The sequence below is a fragment of the Amblyraja radiata genome, chromosome 32 (assembly GCF_010909765.2).
Source record: "Amblyraja radiata isolate CabotCenter1 chromosome 32, sAmbRad1.1.pri, whole genome shotgun sequence".
NCBI classification, from domain to species: Eukaryota; Metazoa; Chordata; class Chondrichthyes; order Rajiformes; family Rajidae; genus Amblyraja; species Amblyraja radiata.
This window is the reverse complement of record NC_045987.1, coordinates 10,078,124-10,104,163: the sequence shown is the minus strand read 5'-3', so window position 1 is coordinate 10,104,163 and position 26,040 is coordinate 10,078,124. Positions and strand designations below refer to the sequence as shown.

The 26,040-nt window shown below is 41.2% G+C and overlaps 1 protein-coding gene across 2 annotated transcripts in view; it reads left to right on the top strand.

Annotated features, from left to right (window-relative positions):
* The window catches only part of col27a1 (collagen type XXVII alpha 1 chain), a 323,681-nt gene that overhangs the window by 66,106 nt on the left and 231,535 nt on the right, over nucleotides 1-26,040 (top strand). For both annotated transcript variants that reach the window (XM_033048904.1, XM_033048906.1), the window contains exons 5-7: nucleotides 9,162-9,215; nucleotides 22,814-22,867; nucleotides 23,641-23,694. In XM_033048904.1, coding sequence (XP_032904795.1) covers nucleotides 9,162-9,215; nucleotides 22,814-22,867; nucleotides 23,641-23,694 — 162 coding nt within the window. The remainder of the gene's footprint in view (nucleotides 1-9,161; nucleotides 9,216-22,813; nucleotides 22,868-23,640; nucleotides 23,695-26,040) is intronic.

Below are 26,040 nucleotides of genomic sequence, written 5' to 3'. Positions count from 1 at the left end.
ATCATGGTAGTTAGTGGCCAGCGGGAATGTGAAGCCAGGAATACTGTTATCCTGGCTTCACATAAACTCGAGATAAAAATAAACATATCTTTTTTACATTCTTTGCTGGTTAGGCCATGTCCGCGTGAGGAAATTCTGAGTGGAGTAAGCCTAAAGCATGTTCAACTCAAGGCAATCCAATTTCCCTGAGGAGTTCTAAAATATTCCCTAATGTGTGATGTAATTCTCACAAAATAATTTGATTCTTTATCCTTTACAAACAAAAGTAAAACCTTATTAAACACTCTTGTTGAGTGCACTGTCTTTTTAAATGCTAATAATGTATTCTATGGCCTGACATCAATCTACCTTTTGTATCAGTAACTGTGTTCTAGGGTACTAAGAGTAAAGAAGTTGATGCAGGCTGTTGAACATGAAAAGATCCAATTGTATATCAGTTTATTTATTTAAATTCACCTTACCAAGATGGTTACTGTCGTTTGAAAATTGTTTGAAACTGATGTAATATACATGCAATAAAACTGAAAATAGCACAGTGAATTGAACTAAAATGTGTAATCACTGATGATTGCTGAGAAGTAATCCAGATTAGCCATCGTAATCAAACTAAAGAAATATAGAAGAAGACTAAAGTATCAGCATTTAAAAGACACTTGGGAAGTTACATGGATAGAAAAGGTTAAGAGGAATATTGTCCAAACATGGGCAAATGGGACTAGTTTAGATCTGGCATTTTGGTTCATATGGATGAGTTGGTCCAATGGGCCTGTTTCCATACTGTATGACTATGACTCTATGAATTTCAGATTTGACTTGGATATATCACAGCAACATGAACTTTAAAATCTCACATAATTATTCACTATTTTCGTTATTGCTCTTCAAAGCTTTTCCATTATCTATCTAAATTTGTATCAATCTCTTTCTTGAACATGGTTGTATAGGTGCTGTGTGGCCAAACATTTGTATTGCTGCAACATAATTTTATCCTCTTGTATTTAGTTCTTGGAATGTAAAGGCTGTCATTCCATTTGCCTTTTTATTATTTTTGTATGAATTCATGACTTTAAATTAATCCATGTACAAGCATCCCTAGGTTTCTTTTTCTTTTTTAGCCTCTAGTCTTCCACCACTGAGTAGCATTTGGATTATTTTTAATTTAATGAGTGGATAATTTGCTATTTGCCATTACTGAAATCCACTTAATATAAATTTTCCTATTCGTTTAATATATAAATAGTTCTTTGTGAATTTATCTTTGAATTATGACTATAATGTTGGCCATCAACAGGAAGATATGGAAACCTGCACTCTATTCCAATTTATGAATAATTAATAGTAATGTAAATAATTGTCCATATAATCTGCAGATTCCTGTGGAATGTCAGTAGTCGCACACGGCTATTTAGATCACCTAACCATTGTCCCAAATCTGTCTTCAGCTGCTCAACCCATCTAATAAACACATCAATAATTTGGCCTCACTTCCAGGAACTTATATTTGCCAATGTAATATTCTATCAGATACCTGTTGGGCCTATTCTCTTTGTAAGGGAATTGTGATGGTATCTATTTTAACATTTGGAAGTACAATATATGTGCCACATTTGTTGTCAGCTTCTAGATTGGCTGAGATATTCCACTAGATCAATAGATTCCTGAGATTAAATGAATCATGCGGTATGGAACATATGCTATATTTTGCACACTGCTTCTTTTCATTTTTTGCATTACTTTTGTACTCGCGCAAGGTTTGATTATAATCACATATAGATGATTTACCTGGATAGCACGGAAAACAGTTTCTCACTATATCGCCGAACACATGACAATAATAAACCACTAGCATTACCAGAGGCTAGGAAATGGTGCCTAGGTGGGAGATCAGCCATAATCTTAAGTGGCAGAGTAGGCTTAAAGGACTGGATGACCTATTTCTGCAACTATTTCATGTATTTTATGTTATAATCTTTTAGAAAAGAAAGGGCATGTTCCACGATGGTTTCTCCAATGCACAGGCACCTTGTCTGAATGAAAGAAAAGCTGATTTAGCAGTTTGAATGAATAAATATTTAAAGGTATTGGTTTAGCTGTTTATCAAATATTTAAATATTTTACCAAGGAAAATAGTGAATAAAAATGTTGCTTGTGTTCCCTTGGATTTTAAATTGACTAGTGGGAATAGATTAAAATGTGGAAAACTTCAGTGAACAGTAGTCTGTTGTCAACTTACAGTGGTTTGGTTCAATTTCAACTAATGGAAACAAAAAATCATATGAAAGCCTCTTTTACAACTTGGCTGTGCTTTTGATTGAATAAGAAAGCAGTGGATTCAGGCACCACTCAAAGACCTGAGCACATAATCTCTAGTAATATTTCTGTCCAGCAATAAGATAGTGCTACTTTACAGATGATTCCATCCGTATCCCTATCACTCCAACACTTTGTTTTATTCTAGATTTCAGTATCTGCAGTTCCTTGAGTTTCATTTTAAACTAATAATAGTTTGGGCTTCAAGTATGCAAAAATAATTTTAAAATTGATTCCATGAAAATTAATTGATTTTCAACCACAATGTTTTAGAAATTGGTTCCCTCAGTGCCATAGTGCTGTGCAACCTATTTGATCAGAGTTCTGATGGTAATTTTGTACTTGACTGTGAATTGGACTTTCAGAACATGATGGCCTTTATGATTTATATAGAGCTGTGGGTTTTCATAAAGAAGCATGTGCAATCTATTATTCACTGAAATTTCAAGAAAGTCATAATCTGTGAAAACCCATGTGCCTGCTTAATCTGATGATCCCTACTCAAAGAAAAAGAGAAAGCCCTTCTTCTGGACCATGAGATTCACCATACTCTGGTGCATAATAACCTGGGAAATATGGCAGAAAATCAGCAAGAATGTCTGCTGGACCTATACAGAGTCAGCTGTTGGTGACATCAGTTCTGTTGCTAAGCTGATTGATGCTTACTCAAACAAATTGTGTTGTGTAAATGCACATAATACATGAACCAGGCACAGGAAAAATGGTCTGAAGAACCTCATACCCTACTCCTGTTGTACACCAATGACCCACTACTTCAACTTGTACTGTTCAATATGATCATCGTGATCTGCAAGTAGCATTTTGGACGCCAGTCTGGGTGCTCTCCAGGACATTAAAGAGCAACTCCTGCTTCATCAATGTTTATTATTGCAGACAAAGGCATTATCCACTATGGCTCCATGCTGGCTCCCAACAGAGCCATCCAATCAGTTGCATTTCACTCTCTTTATATCTCTGTAGCCCTGCAATTTACTCTCTCCCATCAACTGTTACTTTTTACCTCTTAGCTACACTAAGGAGGCATTTTCAGCAGCAAATTAAACTTCCAATACTTGATATAGATGTATACCTATTCTAAGCAATAGAATAAAAACATGCAGAAGCCTAATGAAATCAGAAGTTAAGACTTACAAAACAATATAACCTTGTACCATGAACATAATAGTAGTTCTTGCAGGTGACTTAACTTTAATTAAACTTTTTATTATCCCACTACAACATCTCAAGTGAACAACTCTTCAATAATAGACAGAGATAAATATATAATGTGATTCTTATTAATTTTAATAACTTTACGCTTGCAAATGAAATAAGATTTTCAGTTTAAGGTATAGGATGCGGAGTCCAATGTCAAAATTATTGATTAGCCTGGATCTTGGGAGCACATGCATTGTCCAAGTAGGGAATGCCTATATGTACCTCTGCCTTTGTCCTTAACCTGCCTCATTGAAGACTATATGGGAGAATTGGTTTGTTAATTCATCTCCTGGGGAGCAGGCACTTGTGTTATCTTCCTTCCAGTTGCAGTCCACCCATGCCATAAGACTCACCGTATGGCCACCTTTATAGCTATAAGGTGAAAAGGGGAAAGTTAAATTGAGATGTGAGGGGCAATTTGTTTACACAGAGAGTGGCGGAGGCCTGGAGGGCATTGCCAGGAGTGGTGGTGGAGGCAGATATGATATTGGAGTTTAAGAGGCTTTTAGATTAGCACATGAAAGTACAGAGAAGTACAAGGAATAGAGGAATATGGATCATGTACAGGCAAATGAGATCAGTTTAACTTGGCATCATGTCCAGCACAAACATTGTGGGCCAAAGGGCCTATTCCGGTAATGTAGTGTTCTATGTTTATCATCTACGGAATGTGGAGTGCTGATATCAAAGCCAATAGCTGAGACTTTCAGATAGGCTGATGGTCCAACAGCTTCTTAAGTGTATTGCTCAGCAGCTGGAGCCAGTTCAGTTGGATGTTATTGGTTTTCTGAAAGGAAAAAGGTATGTTGGTTGGGCGATGATTAAAATAGGTGTATCTTGTAAACCAGAAGACACTCTACAGGAGCTGTGCAACAGTTGCACCATCTGCCTCATCTGGCTCATCACTGTACCAACATTCTCAATAGTTTCTATGCCATTGGGAAGTTGCATGATAACTTAAATTCACACTACAGCTCTATGATCTATTACCATGCATCTGTAAAGGCCTTCCATAGAGATCTAATTGCAACGATACAATATTCAGTTATCTGACTTAAGTGAGTTTGTTTACACCAGCTGGGGTAGATCAAATTGCTCACACCAACTGGGTTTGAATCAGATTGTTCACACCAGCCGGATTCATATTGAATTGTTTATACCAGCTTGACACTAACAATGTGAGCTGTTCAAAATTATCTGTAACATTGCAGCTGTCTTAAATACTGTATATTGAATTCCTGGCTTAGGGGCCAGTGGTGTCTAATAATGTTTCTTTTAATGATATCCTCGCTAGCCAAACATTAGCTTTTCAGAAGATGTGAATACCAGATATATTTGCAGAATTCCTCAATACTTAGGAAGTATTGTGGATTTGAAATGCTGAATAATTACTTGGATCTTTTCAAACGTGAAAGACAACAATAATTTCAGCTGATTGCAACAACTTCTCTGTGAGTCAAAATCAATTGTTGAAAATTGGCTGGATGTCAGTTGGATTATATTCCACTTGCTCGTATTCCAATGGTTGAGATTTGGACTGAGAAAAGTTACATTGAACTACTTTAATACCAAAACATCTGTCAATTTGACTGAAACAATTTGGTGCAGCTGAGCTATCTGAATTTGTTTCAACACAAGTTCCGTGTAACAGATAGCCAACTAATGCTGCATGCAATTACATAAAGTTAACATTGCAGGGGAACATAAATACATAAGAATTAAGAGCTATAGAGTTGAAGAATAAACCCTATGAAAATTTATATTTTTGTAACTGCCAAAATATAACAATGAATATACATTTGGGGTGTAGCCACGGGGGGAGATGGCAGCCCTATCGGCAGTCTGTTGGCTTTTCACTGCTTTTGTTATTTTTTAGTTTATTAGAAGTTCGTTTTAATGTTCTTTTGGTATGTTTTGTGTGGGGGGGAGGGGTACGGGGGAAACTTTTTTCAAGTTCTTACCTTCCCGGAGATGTGATTATTTTTCGGATCACATTCTCCGGGCTCTGTGGCCTACCATCGCTGGAGCTGGAAGCCTCCTCGGACTGTCGTGAGCTCCACCGGGGGGGGGGGTGGACTTACATCGGAGTGGATCCCTTGCCTGGGATCGTTCCCACCATGACCACCATGGACTTTATCATCAAGGGCTCGCAGTCTCGTGGCGAGGCTAGTCGGGAGCTCCAACGCCGTGGAAAGCTCGACCAGCCCCGACGCAAGGTTCGTTCGCCTGGCGCGGGGGAGCTGACAACCCCGCGATGCGGGAGTGGAGCGCCTCGATGCGGAGGGCCCGAACACCGGCTATAGGAGTCAAGATCGTCCCGTCAACGGGGGCTCGAAGCCCACGACTGCGGAAGAGCAAGGGGAAGAACTTGAACTATATTTCACCTTCCACCACAGTGAGGAGTGTGTAGGAGTCACTGTGGTGGATGTTCAATGTTAAAAGGTGTTTTGATTGTTTTGTCTCTAAGATGGCTGCCGGAAGGGAGAGTGAACGCTAGCGCGTTTAGCTGCCGCTGCTCTCTCTTTGAATTGTGTGTTGAACCTACTATTTTCTGTTTCTTTTTTTATTCTGCTTATATGTTTTGTAATCTGATTATTAAATTTTGTAATGCGTCCTGGAGAGTCTTTGAATGGCGCCCATAAGCATAATGTTAATAATAATAATAATAATAATAATAATAATAATAATAATAATAATAATAATAATAATAATAATAATAATACAAAACTATACAAAATATTTCAGGACCATCCATCTGTAATTTTGTCTGAATAATTAAGAGAACATCAGACCATTAACCATGCTTAGGATTCCCTTCTTCTTCCACTGGGGCATTATAACTGCAGTTAGTACAATCCAACTGCAGTTATTTGATAGGTTGTTGGGACAGTGCTTTGCAACTCCCAGTCACCATTAAAGCAGAATAATTGGTCACATTTTGTCGTGTATGCATTCATAAGTTCATAAGTCTCACAAATCTGATTGAGTGTTTTGAAGATGTGAGCAAAAAGCTTGATGAGGGCGTACCTGTAGAAGTTGTATATATGGATTTCAGCAAAGCATTCGACAAGGTTCCACACCTTGCTCTGGAAGGTCACTTGGCATGGGATCCAAGGAGAGATAGCTGAGTGGATAGAAAATTGACTACATGGAAGGAAGCAGAGGGTGATGGTGGAAGGGTGCTGCTCAGAATGGAGGCCTATGAATAGTAGTGTGCCTCAGGATTCGGTGCTGGGCCCATTACTGTTTGTCATCCATATCAATAATTTGCAGATTATACAAAAATGGGTGGCACCGCAAATAATGAAGATGGTTGTCAAAAATTGCAGCAGGATCTTAATCGGTAGGCCAGGTGGCCTGAGGAATGGTTGATGGAATTTAATACAGAGAAATGTGTGGTGTTGTATTTTGGAAAGTCTAACATGGCAGGACCTACACAATAAATGGTAGGGTTCTGGGAAATGTTGTAGAGCAGAGGGATCTAGCTACATCGTTCCTTGAAGGTGGTATCACAGGTAGATAGGGTGCTCAAATATGCTTTTGGCACTTTGGCCTTCATTAGTCGGAGTATTGAGTATAGAAGTTGGGAGGTCATGACATTGGTGAGGCCGCATTTCGAGTACTGTATTCAGTTCTGGGCACCATGTTAGAGGAAAGATGTTGTTAAGTTGGAAAAAATGCAGAGAAGATTTACAAGGATGTTGTCAGGACTTGAGAGTCTGAGCTTTAGGAAGAGGTTGAGTAGGCTGTGACTCTATTCCCTGGAGCACTGGAGGATGAGGGGTGATCTTATAGAGATGTATAAGATCATGAGAGGAATAGATTAGGTGGACTCACAGAGTCTTGGGGGATCGAGAACCGGAGGGCATAGGTTTAAGGTAATGGGAGGAAAGATTTTATGGGAATCCGAGGGATAACTTTTTCATGCAAAAAGTGGTGGGTGTATGGAATGAGCTGCCAGTGGAGGTAGCTGAGGCAACGACTATCGCAATGTTTAAGAAGCACTTAGGCAGGTACATGGGTAGGACAGGTTTAGAGGAATATGGGCCCAATACAGGCAAGTGGGACAAGTGTAGATGGGACAGGTTGGTCAATGTGGGCAAGTTGGGCCGAAAGGTCTGTTTTCACGCTGTATGTCTCTATGACTCTAAATCGTAGGAGCAGAATTAGGTCATTCAGCCTATTGGGTCTACTCTGCCATTCAGTCATAGCTGATCTATCTTTCCCTCTCTATCCCATTGTCCTGCCTACTCCCCATAACCTTTGACACCCTTACTAATCAAGAACCTGTCAATCTCTGCTTTAAAAATACCCAAAGACTTGGCCTTCACAGCTGTCTCTGGCATTGAATTCCACAGATTCACCACCCTCATGCATTATCATGTTGTGTGCAAATTAGCTCCTGTGTTGCATTAAAACAAAATAGTTACTCACTTCAAATATACCTAATTAATAGTGAAGTGCACTGTGGTGTCCTGTAGACATGAAAAGGCTATATTAATGCATACTCTCTTTCTAAGTTTTGCTTCATGTCTACTTGTGAAAGTTACTTTTTGTGATAAACATGACATAGCAGAAAAATTTAAAAAAATGCAGATTTACTGTTTCCACTTTAGATTGTAAACCACTCCAATATTGAGTTATTGTTATGCATGGCACCATGATAATGTCTTGTGCACACACATGAGTGATGAGAGAATTACAACAAAAAAAGTTGTGAATTTGAGTAAGTTAAAAATGTGTAGAAACAAAAAATTTGATGCATCAGGTGACATTCAAGAACATTTGGGACTTAAACAGGACAGAATTTGTGAAGGATGGCCAAGTCTTTGACATCCATTTTACATGCCAGCCACAATTGATTGCTATTGCAGAAGATGTTTGTAGCCCAGGATCCTGGAAATTGGTTAAATAGTTTTCATCTTTCCCTTTGCCTCCCCATCTAGAATCCTACAGTCGCATTGAAATTAATTATGATTCACTCCATGTGCCATCTAATCAGATGTACAATCCAGGAAATGATACCCCAGCATAAAATTTAGGGAATCTGAGCTCCACCATGTGTGGGGTCCAGCAAGGGGATGATGTGACACGATCGATGAAGTACCTAGGCATTATCCAATGGAATTTGATCCACCATTTCTGTTTTATTTTGATATAATTCCCGGCAACAATAGTAGTTATGAAGATTGGTGTTTCCTTTTAGGACCTCCACATTGAGCTGTGTGGTAATTTGTTCTGGATTTGCACTAGTTGCTGGCACAACTGTGGGCAGATATAGGAATGGCAATGGTTTGTGCCAACTTTCCAGCACAACTGCACAGCCATTGATACATGTGACTCCTTTCTTTACTGAGTCTGTCAACAATCATGGAGCAGTATGCTGAGTGCTGAGCAAAGTAGTGTGCACACCTGCAAAGAACTTACTGAAAATATTGCTGTTTCACTGTTTTATCGTGTGTACGTTACATTATCTCATATACTTGGTAAAATGGGAAAACTAAAAAATTTACACAAGTATTTTTATCAATCAGTTTCTTTTATTGATATTACAATTCCAAAATGACGAACAAAATGCTGTTTAGATTGAGAAATGCGGGTGTCTGATTCCAATATTTTTTCTGTTTCTGCAGGGACATCAAGGACCCCATGGAAATCCTGGCCGACCTGGTCCCATTGGTGGGAAGGTTTGTCCTGTTTTAAAATATCCCAAGAAATTCACATAGATTGTTTGTTGTGTGATTTAAATTGTGAAGTCAGATAGAAAACATAATTAGCAGCTCTTGTGATTGCAAATCTATACATAATTAAAACTCTGATCATTTTATCTTCCGGTTTGGCGGTCTTTCTATTTACGCAAAAACGGTTTGCGATAGCACTACGATTTTTCACCAGTTCACTCACCGTTGTCCTGTGCTGCGAGTCCACCAAGTTTCATTCCGATCGGTTGAATGTCGTAAAAGTTAGCGAGGTTTGAAAATCTTAAAAACCGCCTGTGCGCCGATCGATCTCTTCTGCAGTCAACGCCGCGCAGATTAGTCTCCTCCCCTGTCACTCCCCGGGACAGTCCGCCCCTTCCTGCACCATCGCGTCTTTACTGGAGCTGAGGAGGGCCGGCGGAGGTTTCCAACCGGACTTTCGGAGGGACCCGAAGCAGCCCAGCCCCAAGCAGTCCCACCCAGCCCCAAGCAGCAGCCCAGCTTCGGAGACCCGACCCAGCCCAGCCCAGCGTGGGAGACCCAGCCCAGCCCAGTCAGAGACCCAGCTCAGCCCGGAGTCGGAGATGTCGCCGAACGGAAAGCGGAGACTCTGATCCCGGCGGAGAACGACCAGCGCCCACTGTGAGTCCCCATCGCACCACCAATTCCAGCCACTACCCCTCTGGTCCTCCTCGCTGGCTCCTCCCCCCCCTCCCCCACGATGCCCCCCTCTTCCCCATGGCTCTTCCCCCGTCTTTTCTCCATGCTCACACCCCCACCCACACATCCCCCCGCCCACACACCCGCCCCCACACACACCCTCACTCACACCCCCCCCCACACGCACCCCCCACACACACTCTGCCGCCCACACCCCCTCCCCCCGAGCACACCCCCCTGCCCCCACAACCACACCGCCCCCACAACCCTCCCCCCCACACACACCCCCACACACACCCCCCACACCCACCCCGTTGGGGGAACGGGTGAGTGGTGGAATATTGCGTTGGGGAATGGGTTGCGTTGGGGGACCAGGCCTCCCGTGTGACTAGGACCCAACGGGTCCCACTTAGTCTGGTGTGTAATATGCTTGAGCCTGATGGATGTGTCCATGTACCATTAACATCAATTGTTGTTGCACTTATTGTTGCTGCTGCTGACAAGAGTGCAAACCTGTGACATGGTGACAAGGTGGGATTTAAAGTAGACTTAAGCAGAGGAAACAAACGTTAAAAGATTCCTTAAAGGGGCAGACCTCATCTACATTATTGTACAGGTGAGGTCTGGAAAAGGAAATGAATGTCGATTCAGCATCAATATACTGTTGAATCATAGGGAAGGCTATGGTAACATAGTGCTTAAGCTAGTAGACCGCACTCTAGCTGATGAGAGGGCCAGTCAGTTGCCTGATAACAGCTGGGAACAAACTGAATCTGAATCTGGAGGTTTGTTTTTTTAAACTTCTGTATCTCTTACCTGATGGGGGAGGGGAGAAGAGCGAGTGACCAGGGTGAGACTGGTCCTTGATTATGTTGACGGCCTTGCCGAGGCAGCGTGAAGTTTAGACGGAGTCAATGGAAGGGAGACTGGTTTATGTGACAGTCTGAGCCACGTCCACAATACCTGCTCTGAACGGCACCATGGCACAGCTGGTAGAGCTGCTGCTTCACAGCGCCAGAGACATGGGTTTGATCCTGACCTCAGGGAGTGGGTGAGAAGGTGGGATAACAATAAACCAGTGTGAACTGGTGAGATGGTTGGCATGGATTTAATGGGCCGCAGGGCCAGTTCCTATGCTGTATCTCTAAACTAAAAAACGAAATTAGAATTTCAGTCAAGGAGCCTAGTAACAAGCTTATATATGTTTCCAGTAAAATTCTGTTTTCATGTGTCTTTTTAAAAACTATACAATTTACAAACATACAGACATATAAATTATGAGTAAGAGGAGGCCATTGACCTAGTATTAGCGAACTACTTCTTCTGTACCTGCTTGACAATATAAATTCATGTCAATTACCCTACAGTTTTCATGGTTTCTTTGCATACATATATTTTATTTTGTTACTAATTTTCTTTTAAAAGACAAATTTGGTTTTTAAATATTGCAGTGTTCTCATTACTGATAGCTATATCAGGTTTCTGCTTTGAGGAACCTTTCGCATCTTGGTCACATTGATTGGTCTATTGATGAAGTTTGAATTTGTCTGATTCTTTGAACGAAAATACATAGTAAAGGTAATGTGTGCAATCTGGTCTATTGAGCTTTGATTAAATGTGTGGCTGACCTTTTGATTTTGTCAGCAATTTTAATTTTAAATTCTCAGCATGCTGCACTGTTTGACTTTCCAATGTCACTTGAGAAGAAAAACAGACATAGCATTTCAGTTGTTCGTGACTGTTCCGTTCAGCATTATACGTCTGAAAATCTCAGATTCCTGGAACGGAATGTAAATGCAACCATTTGCTCTCGACTCGTTCCACACTGCAAATTCAACAAAAGAATTTGGTTATAAATTATCTTTGTTCCAATAACATAATTTCTGTTTCTTTTGGCGCAATTTCGATATTGGTTGTACATGGGTTAGATTCACATTGTTGCCTGGGAAATTAGGTCACATTGTTCCAAGAAGCATCTATTAGTAGTCACAACCAGGCATAAATCTGCTTGACCAACGACAACCCAATTTAAATTCTTGGAACAGGTTCACTCAGCATCAGGAATCCAACCCAGGTAGGACCATGTTTATTTTTTTTTAAATGCAACTGCACAGTTTACCCCATTCCTTGACATTTCCCATATTTCCTCTGGCCCTGATGAGCATATTGAATTGCAAACGTTATGCCCCTCTCCGCAAGCTCCTGATCTCCAGATCCACCTTCCCATCTTCACTTCCCCCATCCCCATTCGCCATCAATGTGCAGATCGCATGCCAGCATTCCCACCCTTGCAGTCAACACAGTACTTGACTGATCTAACTGTTCAGAGATCTCAATCTCCCCAAGGTCCTGATCATGACACTTCCCAGCACTGTCCAAAAGTCTAATAGAATCATAGAGTCTCACAGCGTAGAAGCAGGCACTTCGGCCCAACTTCGGCCCATTCACCCACCTCGCTTTGAATGAAAATGTTACCCTATTAAATCTTTCCCTCCTCACCTTAAACCTATGTTCTCTGGTTCCCACTTCCCCTACTCTGGCAAGAGACACTGCGTGGCTACTCGATCTGATCCTTTGATGATTTTGTATACCTCTCCAAGATCACCCCTCATCCTCCAGTACTCAAAGGAATAGAGTCCCAGCCTGCTCAGCCTCTCCTTATAGTTCAGGTCCTCGCATCCTTCCCACACCGAATAACATGCACCATCTACACTAGTCCCACCTGCCTGCATTTGGCTCATATCCCTCTAAACTTGTCCTACCCATGTACCTGGTTAAATGTTGCTTAAACGTTGCATTAGTACCTGTTCCAACTATCTCCTTCGGTAGCTTGTTCCATACACCCACCTCTCTTTGTATGAAAATGTTTCCCCTCAGGTTCTTATTAAATCTTCCCCCCCCCCCCTCACCTTAAACCTATGTCCTCTGGTTCTCAATTCCCCTACTCTGGGCAAGAGACACTGTGTACCTATCCGATCTAATCCTCTCATAATTTCTATAAGAACACCGCTCATCTTCCTGCACTCCAAGGAATAGAGTCCTAGCCGGCTCAGCTTCTCCTTATAGCTTAGGCCCTCACGTCCTGGGAACATCTTCGTAAATCTTCTCTGCTCTTATCTGTGATCTAATTTTAATTTGCTTTTGCAAGAGAATGGGCTAGTTATTGGCAGACAAGGTAGGTCGTGACTTACAAACTTGATCGACTTTTTTCAGCAGATGATGTAGGTGATCAATGATGGTAGGGCAGTGGATGTTGTCTACATGGTCTTTACTGAGACATTTGCAAAGGTCTCATGGTAGGCTGATCCTGAATATTAAGATGCATGGGATCCACAGTGACTTGATCATTTGGATTCAAAATTGGCTTACACATAGAAGACCGAGGGTAATGGTTGAAATTATTCCGGCGGTTCGTGGCCAATGGAGTTCCCCAGGGATCAGTACTGGAACATCCGTTGTTTGTGATATAAAGAAATGACTTGGACAAAAATGGAGATGGGTTGGTTTGTACTTTTGCAGATGACACAAACATTGGTGGAGATGCAAATGATGAAGAAAGCTGTCAAAGGATACAGCAGGTTATATAGATCAGTTATAGACCCAGGTGGAGAAATGGCAGATCCGAGCAAGTGTGAGTTGTTGCACTTTGGGAGGTCAAATGTAAGGGGAAAGTGTACAGTTGATGACAGAATCCTTAATGGTATTCGTGCCAGAGGAATTTTGGGGGGAGGGGGTTGTGTCCATTGATCCCTGAAAGTAGCAAAACAGCTGGATAGAATGTAAAGAAGGCATATGGTATGTTTGCTTTCATTGGTCAGGAAGATGTTATAGAACTTTGGTCCAACCGCATTTAGTATATTGTGTACAGTCCCGTTCCAGAAAGGAAATAGAGGCTTTGGAGAGGGTCAAGATGTGATTTACAAGAACGCTATGTGGATTAGAGAGTATTACCTATAAGGAGAGTTTGAACACACTTGGATTGTTTTCTCTGGAGTGTTGGAGGGGAGACCTGAGAGAAATATATAATATTATAAGAGGCTTAGACAGGGTAGATGGTCAGACTTTTTTTTGGGTTGGAATTATCAAATTACAGAGGGCATAGCTCTAAGGCTTGTGGGGAAAACTTTAAAGGAGATGTGTGGAGCAAGTCCTTTACACAGAGTGGTAGATGCATGGAGTGTGCTGTCATGGGTGGTGATGGAAGCCGATATGATATATTTTAGATAGACACATGGTTACGAGGGATAAAGGAGAAAGGATTAGTTCAAATTGACATCGTGTTTGGCACAGATATTGTTGGCCGAAGGGCCTGTTTTTGTGCTTTACTTATCAATGTTCTAATATCTAGTTACCTCACACCCTCAAGGTTCCAATTTCTGAACTTCATCATATTCTCCCTGATGGGCTGTTTACGTGGCCATAGTCAAGGCACCAAATCAGACTACCATTAATATATCTGCTCCCCAGACCTTGGGATCTGAATCTGGGCTCCAATCTGGCCCAAAATGCAGACCATTTCTCCCCATCAATAACCCTCACCCAAAAAAAAGCACCAGGCTCATCTTAATGTTCTCATGCACAATGTAGCCCACTAAGGAAGGTGTCCAATGAGCAGCCATTTGGATGTTAGGTTCTACTAAATCTTGCTGTGGTGGATTCTCAATCAAAATAAATTCACAATCACCCTTGAAGTGATCGATTGTCGTGCCATGAAAAGAAATGCATTGATGAATTTATAAAGCAAAAACTCTGGATAAAGTAATAGCGTTGTTAAAAAGAGCTTGAAATTTGGCTGTAGTATCACAAGATAAATAAAGATTTACTGCTGGTTCCAGAAGCCCATCCAAAATGGTTGTTCCCAACAGTTTTTAAAGCCAACTATGTCCTTAGAGACAATGTAAGCTATGACACCCAAGGAATAGACTGCTGCTTCTCTCTGGCTTCTGGTGCAGCCCATTGTTGAGGTTTATGTAATACAGTCAGTAGTGTCTGTATCACAAGGCTCAGGCATTAATACTTAAGTGTTGTCATTGCAGACAAAATCCACTTATTAACATCTCACAATATCGGATTATTTATGAGGATCTAAACGCATTCATTTTCTATTTAAACTGTTTTGCAATAAATTGGATAGTACTGCAATGAGGTTAAACATTTTAATTATTATCCTGACTTTTCCCTTTCAGCATTGTGCTGATTAATATCCTAAAATGTGAAGTGTAAATTTCTCAAAACACAATGATTTGATTGTCAGAAGCAGCATGACTATTTGCTACCACCATAGCAACTTGACACAATATGAAAGTTGTGCTTGCTTCAATGAAATGTTGTACTTGATTTAATATGAGGGATATTCTGCAGCCCTTGAATGCAAGATCAAACGAGGAGGGGCTGAATCAATTGCCATTGTTCCAACAGTCTTATACTGCACTGTCTTTGGCAATACTGCATGTGATGTCAACATAAACAGCAGTCACTAGCCAGATGACAAAAGTCCTGTTCTGGAAATAATCAGAGATGTGAATGCACTTTTGTTCAAAATACGATATTTCTTGATAAACAATCATATAAATTTCAGGAGATGCTTCTCAATATTTTACTAGCCTGATATTTTACAGTCAAAATCTTATTACTCTTTTTTTTCATGTCTGGTAATTGTTGGCAATGCTCAGATTGAGTTAGATTTTCAGAATAAATGATGTAGAAAATTACCAATCAATCTAATGGCTCTGAATGATACCTTCTGCAGAGAACTGCAATTGTTTCCATGTTTAGCTGGAATTATATAAAATAGATACATACAAGATCACTTAACTATGTGGATAGTTAGCCTGATTATGAATGGGCTTTGATCACATGTATATCAAATAATATAATAATGATGGTATTTTCAAACATCTTGTTTTTAGAAATATTTACACTCTATTTAAATTGCTTTAAACATGCTGATGATGTTCCTTTTCAACTATATTACCAATTCTGTGGTTTAAATTTAGTTTTTTTTCCCATAAATTTCTTGAAGATTATAGAAATATTGGTTTTGGTAAAATGATTGGACTGGCTTCTTCCAGGAGTGGAAGTATCCAAACAGTGGAGCAACATGTTTGTTGAGCTTACAATATAGATAAAGATGACTTGCACACCACAACAAAATACTGTTTTCTTGTAGGGATAAATGTACAGACACCCACAAACAGTTACTCTATCCACATCCATATCCTACTCTCCCCTACAACCTCTCCCCCACCAAACATAACAACATGGATTAAGTACCTGAATATTTAGAGAGGATGCTGCAAAGGTGGGCTAGGATATTAAAAGCCACAACAAGCCTCTTAAACAAGAAAAGCACAAAACTACCATTGCAGATAAATATTACATTTTTTCCATTTAGGTAATGTTTAAGGTTGTTATAAACAATTCTCCAAGCACAAGCAGCATTCAAGTATGTTCTAATTTAAGGTACTTAACCTATTTAAGTGTGCTGAATGTCCTCTGTAAGGTAAACTCATGTCCATGTTGTTTTGTGGGGGGGGGGGGGTGGCTTGACTTTTTAAACCCAGAGCTACTGCTGTATGCAAAACTGTTAAGATTTAATTTCAGAGTAAATGAATTAATAGGCTTTTGTTTTTAATTTATGAAAGTTATTTTTTATTATTTTAAAACATACAGGATTTTGAATTCATTTCTCATGATAACCTTTGAGTACCAAATGAGTTGTTCAGTAGTACTTGTGATTGTGCTTGGCCTTGGAGCCTTAGTTAACATCAGACATATTTTCTTTTTTTTTGCAGTTAAAGTGGTTCATTAAAAAGTTCATAGGAAAAATGTTTTTGGTTGCCAATGCCAAGTGTGTAGATGAGATTTGGCTTTTGGCTGCTATCACACTCTACTGGCATTGGGGATATTGAATATGCAGTGATGAGTATAACTAGTTTCCAAAACTCACTCACACTTACACTAATGGTCAGCGATGCATTTCTCCCCGTTTGAATGTAAATTCCTTTTACATGATTGCCAAAGAAAACAAAATCACAGTGTATGTGGGTGCAGGGAGTAATTGGCAGCAATTCTTGGATTTCTTCATTTAACTGAACATATCAATATCCATATGTCTGCTTTTCTTCATTCCAACTGCAAGTGCTGTTAGCTGAGCAATTCTCATCACAAATTTTAGGCAATTATTTATCCCATCCAGGTCTTCTAGCTACCCATCTGCCACTGTCTAATGAGGGACTAATTACTTTAATCCACATTACAACCAGATTTTCGTTGACTTTGAAGTTGTCTATAAAACTAGAAATCCTCCATAACAATTGTTTTGGCAAGCATTGAATAATCTGAACGGAATGCCATGACTGTCAAAATAAGATGTTCTTCTCTATTGCACCTTTATAATTGAACGCAATATCCAGCCTGCCACATCTGTGAATTTGTCCAGCACAGACTAAAACATTACACAAAGTGCTAGAGGAACTCAGTGGGTCTGGCAGCATCTGTGGAGGGAATGAACAGGTGATGTTTTGGGTTGGGATCTTTCTTCAGACTGACCTAAAGTTATTTGTGTTTCCAGATTAAAGACTGCAAATGGGGCAGTACACTAACATAATGGAAATTTAACTGATACAGACTTCAATACAACGTTTGAAAATTACAATAATGTCATTTTTAGGCCTTTTCACACATAATATTTGCCATGTCTAAAACTACAAGTGATATTTGTACCTTAGGAGTGATGATCTTATTGACCGTATTATTGACCTTGTAAGACTGTAACTCAGGAGGTTTGAGAATTGGACTTGAAGTGATCATTTCCAGCAGCAGGCACAAAATTATGTTATTTTCTTCCAGTTGCGTTTGCATCTGAGTGAAATGTTTGGCTGTTTATCATGTTGTGTTTCCAAGTTTCTGTGTGGAAAAAATAATTTTAGGCTGTTATTTGACAGGACTTTGCCACATAACACATTAAAGTAGAGACTATTCAAGAGTTCCAATTTTAGTAAACATCATCTCGACTTCTTGCTATATTTATATCCCTTTAGATAGGGCTCTTGAAGGTAGCAGAGTCAGGGGATACGGGGAGAAGGTAGGAACAGGGTACTGATTGTGGTTGATCAGCCATGATCACATTGAATGGCAGTGCTGGCTTGAGGGGCCGAATGGCCTACTCCTGCACCTATTGTCTATCGATAAAAATACTGTTTTGTGGCATGTCAACATTAAGGGCCTGTCCCACTGCGGTGACTTAATTTGCGAGTTTAGAAGAGTTTGCTCTCGACTCAAACTCGCAGCATAGTCGACACGTGGTCCTAGGAGGTCACTGGAACTCTCCTTCATGCTCGAGAGGTCCGGCTCCTGAACCAGCCTAATTAATGGGTGAGGGCAGTTCCTGTGGGTTCCCCCGTTTACCGAACCCCACTGACTGCCAGTGTGCAGAGTGAGGGTCACGGGCATAGTTGGACTGAGGCAGTGCCAGGCTGCGGGAAGGCTAAGGCATCTTTCACTGACAGGAAAATGCCTAACCCTAACTCGTCCCCCTTCCAGAGCTGCCCACGGCTGGAGCTGGAGCCGCTTTGGGACCGGATGTGGGCTCCGTACGTGTGGCCCCACAGCGCATCCACCTCGGCCAGCATGCCCTGGTGATGATGGTAGAGAACAGCACTGCCTTGCACGCCGCCCGGGCCTCCTTCAGCACCACCATAGCGCCGGCTCCGTCCACTGGACCCACTGGAGGCCCGGCCCAACACTCACCACCCACTGGATGCCCAGCCCAACCAACCACTGTCACCACCCACCAGAGGCCCGGCCCGACCGACCGCTCTCACTACTCACCTGCAGCTCAGCCCAACGCTCAACACCCGCTGGAGGCCCGGCCCGACCGACCAGTCTCACCACCGACGGCCCAACAGCTCGACCGATCCTCCACAGCATCCATCGACCTACCGACAAGCCCGACCGACAGATTGACTGACCGACAGATTGACCGACTGACTGACCTACCTACTGACTGACACTAATCCTAATCCTAGCTCTACATTGGTTATTTATCATTTTTAATTAACAGTTCACATCGCAACTTTATAAAGATAAATCAATTGAAAAACAAAATGATCAGCAAGGTTAGCTTTACCTTTATTTCTTGGAAACCTTGCTATTGTTTTGATGTAATGAGGAGGCAGCCATGATCCCAGGGTCCTCGCTGCCTAGCGACCATAAAACAAAGTGCGGAATTGGTCAATTTGCGTCCGACCTCATTGTCAAACGTGCATTGATTGGGCAATTACTACTCAGAAAATTTGAGGTTTTTCCTCATATTTCTTAAAAATGTGTAGGTTTTGGTCTTGACGAGTTTCAGGTATGATTTATATAATATTTTTACACAATATGTTAAAAATTCAGGTAGTTCCGTGTGTTGGGTCACGAACCTGAACGATAAAGCTCCTCGGCCCACAGCCTATAACTTGTTTGTCATGGACAAGTTAGGCCAAAGGGCCTGTTTCTGTACTGCACAGCTCTATGACTTTGTTCATTTCATTCTTACATATGGCAAATATAGAGTAATTACAATAAATCTGACAGTTCTGTGGGTTTAGCCAGGTTTCCCTTAAGGGCCTGTCCCACTTACGCGTCCTTGGCTCACAAATTACACGACCACGTGGTCGCTTGAGGCGTACGGGAACCGTATGGCCGCGCGGGGCCGGTCCCACTTAGAAGCGCGGAGGGGTATTGAGTTGTGCGGGGCCGGTCCCGACATCACACGGGGCTCCGAAATTCTTGCAGTGAATGAAATCTTCACGCGCCAACGGCCTGTCGCGGAACTGACGGCCAAAGTGGGACAGGCCCAAGACCCTGGTGCGACGCAACGTCTAACCTTCAACAGCAGCAGAAGCAGGCAAACGATCGCCGAGCTTGGCCTGCGGCTCACGGCCGTTGCGGTCCGGATCCGCCCCCACTTCTACTCCCAGAGCGGGGCCAAGAAAATTGAAGATAGACACAAAATGCAGGAGTAACTCAGCTGGACCGGCAGCATCTCTGGAGAGAAGCAATGTGTGACGTTTTGGGTCAAGACCCGTCTTTTCAGACTGAAGAAGAGTCTCGACACGAAACATCACCCATTCCTTCTCTCCAGAGATGCTGCCGGTCCCGCTGAGCTACTCCAGCATTGTGTCCATCTTCAAATGACGTCACGCGCTCCAGACGTCTGTGCGTACACATGTAATCGCGCCCGACCTTTGCTTGACCGTCTCGGCTCAATGCGGTCACAAGGTCGCGTAATTTGCGTGCCAAGGACACGCAAGTGCGACAGGCCCTTTAGTTTCTTAAAAATTTTGAGTTTTTCAGGATGGTAATATTTTTCACTTTCAAATAGGAATTAAGATGCTCAGTTCAAAAGAGATAGAAAATACAAATGTCACTGCGTTATTGAGTCATACAGTATGGAAACTGGCCCTTCGGCCCAACTTGCCCACACCAACCAACATGTTCCATCTATACTAGTCCCACCTGCCTGTGTTTGGTCCATATCCCTCTATACCTGTCCTATTCACATACTTGTCTAAATGTTTCTTAAACATCATGATAGTACCTGCCTCAACTACCTCCTCCAGCAGCTAGTTCCATTCACCCACCACCCTTTGCGTGAAAAATTGCTTCTCAGGTTCCTATTAAATCTTTGCCCTATCACATTAAACCTATGGTTCTCGATTCCCCCACTCTGGGCAAGACACTCTGTACGTATACCCGGTCTATTCATCTCATGATTTTGTACACCTCTATAAGATTACCACTCATCCTCCTGCATTCCAGGGAATAGTTTTCTAGCCTGCTCAACTTCTCCCTATAGCTCAGGTTCTTGAGTCCTAGCAACATCTTTGTAAATCTTCTCTACACCTTCCCATAACAAGGTGCCCAGAACTGAACACAACACTCTAAATGCGGTAGACAAAAGTACTGGAGAAACTCAGCGGGTGCGGCAGCATCTATGGAGCGAAGGAAATACGCAACGTTTCAGGCCAAAACCCTTCTTCAGACTGATGTAGGGTGGGGGGGACGGGGAGAAGAAAGGAGAAAGGAAGAGGAGGAGCCAGAGGGTGAGGGAGAGCTGGGAAGTCTATTGTCTATTGTCGATTGAGAAGGGGAGGAGACAGCAAGGTCTACCAGAAATTGGAGAAGTCAATGTTCATGCCGCTAGGGTGCAAATTGCCCAAGCGGAATATGAGGTGCTGCTCCTCCAATTTCCGGTGGTGCTCACTCTGGCCGTGGAGTAGGCCCAGGACAGAAAGGTAACTCTAAATGCGGCCTCATCAACGTCTTATATAACTGCAACATGAACTCCCAACCAATATACTCAATACGCTGACTAATGAATGCCAATGTGCTAAAGGCCTTTTTGAATACCCTACCTACCTTTGGTGGCAATTTCAACAAACTATGTACCTGCACTCCTCCATTTTTCCTGCATCTAGCCTGTCCAATCCTTTAAGAATTTTATATGTTTCTATAAGATACCCTCTCATCCTTCTAAATTCCAGTGAATACAAGCCCAGTCGACCCATTTTTTCACCATTTGTCAGTCCCACCATCCTGGGAATTAACCTGATGAACCTACGCTGCACTCCCTCAATAGCAAGAATGTCCTTCCTCCAATTATGGAAACAATATTGCACACAATACTCCAAGTGTGGTCTCACTAGGCCCCTGTAAAACTGCAGTAGGACCTCCTTGCTCCTATACTCAAATCCTCTCGCTATTAAGACCAACATGCCATTTGCTTTCTTCACTGCCTGCTGTACCTGCATTCTTACTTTCTGTGACTGATGTACAAGGACACCCAGGTCTCGTTGCACTTCCCCTTTTCCTAAGCTGACAACATTCTGAAGAAGGGTCTCGACCCGAAACGTCATCCATTCCATCTCTCCAGAGATGATGCCTGTCCCGCTGAGTTGCTCCAGCTTTTTGTGTCTTTCTTCAGTTTAAAACAGCATTTGCAGTTCCTTCTTGCACCATTCAGATAATAATCTGCCCGCTTATTCTGCCGCCAAAGTGGATAATCCCACATTTATCCACATTATACTGCATCTGCCATGCATCTTCCCACTCACCCAACCTATCTAAATCACCCTGCAGCCTCATAGCATCCTCCTTGTAGACCACACTGCCACCCAGCTTTGTATTATCCGTAAACCTGGAGATGTTACATTTAATTAGCTAATATTTATTGTAAATAACTGGGGTCCCAGCACCGAGCCTTGCGGCACCCCATTAATCACTGCCTGACATTCTGAAAAGGATCAGTTAATTCGTAATCTTTGCTTGCTGTCTGCCAACCAGTTCTCTCTCTATGTCAATACCCTACCCCCCAATACCATGTGCTCTAATTTTGCACACAAATCTCTTGTGTGGGACCTTGTCAAAGGCTTTTTGAAAGTCCAGATACACCATATCCACTGGCTCTCCCTTATCCATTTTACATGTTACATACTCAAAAAATTCCAGATAAGTCAAGCATGATTTCCTCTTCATAAATCCATGCTGGCCAATCCTGTCACTGCTTTCCAAATGCGCAGCTATAACATCTTTAATAATCGACTCGAGCATCTTCCCCACTACCGATGTAAGGCTAACTGGTTTATAATTCCACGTTTTCTCTCCCTCCTTTCTTAAAAAGTGGAGTTACATTTATAGAGATAATTTTAAATTTGTTTATACTACCCATTGTACGAACCTTCCAAACAATTGCTGAATATAAACTTGAATTAGTCATGTTAGTGTAGACAATGCAAGTACTTTCACCTACCTACATAAATTGAAGCCCTGGACTTATTCAACATCAATTTAGTGAAACAAATGAATTATAGGGAATATCTGGAAGTGTCATTTTTGAATATTAAGTTTAGGAGATCTAACTTCATTTCCTTATCTTACAGGGCCATAAAGGTGAACCTGGCATCTCTCCAGGAAAAGCACTCAATGGACACAAGGTTAGAATGAAGAATATTCCTCCGAGCAATAGTTTACAGTTATATGCAGAGAAACATAATGTAAGGTACTCAAAGAGGGAAATTTATTTTTAAATTACTGCAATAAAAAGTGTTGATGCTGATGTTGATATCGGTATGTATTCTCAAACCAAACTAAGTGTGAAGTCAAACAAGTCCTAAGCTTTGAACATGTATACCACAATTGAACATTGATACATTGCAGCTTAAGTTTGTAATGAGTCACAACAACAACCAAACTGCATCGTTAGGTGGGTCAACAGTAAAGAGTGTTAAATTATTATATGTGCCAGCAATGGTATAATGAAATTATTTTTGTCAAGCAAATTAGTAGTAGCAAACTTAAGACAATGCAGTATTTAGTAAAAAAAGACACAAATTTCAAGTACAGAAAATAGAAAACCACAAGTTGTAAGCAAAATATTTTGTTGAAAAAATTAGAAAAATCACTTCCATCGTGGGAATCACTGATTGTAAAATGGACCTTTGGTGTTACAGCAGAGTGTGTTCATATCTGGAACACCCTTTGTGGAGAGATAGAAAATTAGATACTATAATGTAAACATATTACCACGAATTCTTTGGTGGTTTTAAGATTTTCAGATGCATGCTGATATTGATATTTATATCATTTATAAGAGAATACTAAAGCTGTAAGCTAACCTCATGAAATTTGGTTGAGTATTTTTGTACAATTAACAGTAACAGATTTAAATTTATTTTTAACATAAAATGTTGGTTTTGTTGTTTTACAGGGTGACCGGGGCCGTCCTGGTGCCCTGGGACTGCAAGGGCCAAAAGGCCGAAAGGTAGGCAATTTATTACTTATTTACCTGGTTTTGTTTATTTTTTATTGAGAAATTTAAAATGAATTTAAGGAATAAGTGAAGCACTAATTAACAATCAAGGAGAGCAGGGTTAATGGAAAGTTAGAATATTGCATTTAAGATATGTGATTGTTTGGGTGATTGTGTCTGAATTGGTAGCATTGCGAACTGAGTATGTATCATCTGCGCTTTGCTGAAGATTGTACGGCTCTGCACTGGTGTGATTGTGATGAATATCACCTTGGCTTCTTTTTGAGTTATGTTACTAGAACTGCCAGAAGAAACTTCCTGCAGTTGACTCAGCCAATCTGTACATTTTTTTTACGGAAGACATTTCCAGCTTGTAGTCAGGCTCGTTCATTTCTTTGAAAAAATCTTTGGCAATTCACAAAGAAATAGTACAACTGTTTCACAATGAATGTATTAGCTTTCACTTGTAAAATTGATGCCAACCTACTGGTAGTGATTCAGGGTCTGCAATATCAAATCTTTGAACACTTAATGTAAAGATAGTCTCTGTTGAACTTCCAAGTTGATCTGGATAAAGACAATAATGGCATTCATTTGACAATGCTGAAACCAATTTGAATATAAATGTGAACCACTCGTTTACATCCTTAGCATCTCATTGAAGTTCAAGATCAATGATATCAACTTGATTTGAGAAGGGGGTATAGGTTGACAATGTTTGAAGTCTTCAATCTTAATTTAGGACCAGCAAATAGACCATGGTGTATATTTACAGCACTCAGCAAGAGGATTTTCTGGAAATTTTGAATCATTGGAAAAAAATCATGTAACAGGTTCTGCTCTGTAGTCCCTTATAACTTAATAGAACCATTAAATTTGCTGATCAGAAAAGGCACCATCTTACGTGCGAGAATCTGCCACAAAAGATCAGGTAGCTAACAGAATTTTAGAATATTTGTTTTTGGTTGGGTGTTCTGTAAAATAAAGGATCTATTCCCTCAGAATATATTACTCTGCAAAGAGTTGAACTTGTCATCTTTCTGTTCATTCTCCAAATCTGTTTTCCTGTTGTTTTAATGCTCTTCCTCATTGTTTCCTCACCATTTGTTGTGTCCCCTAATTTGATTTTGTTAGGAAACCTTTTTATCATTATCTCTTCCCTTTGTCTAATTCATTTATAAAAAATGAAAACAAATTGATCATTTCTATATTCTATCAGATTTAGATTTTTTTTTTCTTGGCTCTTATCTCATCTCATTATCTCCATGTAGCCACAAGATTAACATCTTTACATTTTACAGCAGCAACTAGTTAGAACTTAATTGAAAGCACCTTTCAAACTAGCTGCTTCTACTACCTAGAAGGACAAGAAGAGTTGGTGCATTGTAATAAACTACCACCTTTAAAAGTTCTTTAAAGTTCTGCTTTAATCAGTAACTTTCCTTTTGCAATAAAGTGCAGCACCCTTTCAACGGTGGGGGGAGGGGAAATGGTCCTTGTGGCACCATACAAGGGCCAGGCTACCCTTTTTTCACAGAGTACTACAATTTCCAGGAAATATAGACAACTGTGTTAAAGCTTGGTCTAAAACCTGCAGCACCCAACAGTAGAATGGGAGTACCTTCATCACATGGACCCAAGAGGTTGAGGAAGAGTGGTTCACCACTGGCTTCCCAGGTAAAACAAGAAAGGGCAACAAACAGTAGTTTTGCCAGTGACGGTTCTTAAGCAGCACACATCCTGAATAGTTACACTGTCATTTTATGGCGTATGGGTGGCACAGTGGTGCAGCGGCAGAGTTGCTGCCTTACAGCAGCAGAGACCCGGGTTCGATCCTGACTAACGGTTCTCCCTGTGGTTTTCACTGAGGTACTGGAAGCAATCCAGAGATAACCACCCTAGAAGACCTGCTTTTCAGTCTTCTTCCTAACTCTCTAAACTCACTTTGCAGAACCTCCTTCCTCTTCTTCCCGGTGTCGTTTGTGCCCACGTGCACAACTACTGCCGGCTGTTCACCGTCCCTCTCGAAGATGTTCTGAATTTGGTTCGTGGTATCTTGAATCCTGGCACCAGGGAGGCAACAGACCATCCTCGAGTCTCGCCTTCCGCCACAGAATCTCCAGTCTGCACCTCGGACAATGGAGTCACCCACCACTATAGCTCTGCCCGACGTCGGTCTTGCCAGTCGAGTCTCATCGCTAGGATTGAAATCTTCAGATATACCTTATTCAATTTCAAAGATACCTTATTTTTAACAAATGACTTTTATTTGTTTACTTTTGAATATTTCTCATTTTGGCTCTTTGACATCTTTGTTCCTATTCCCTGAAAAACTAATAGAGACATTTTCTCTAAAGG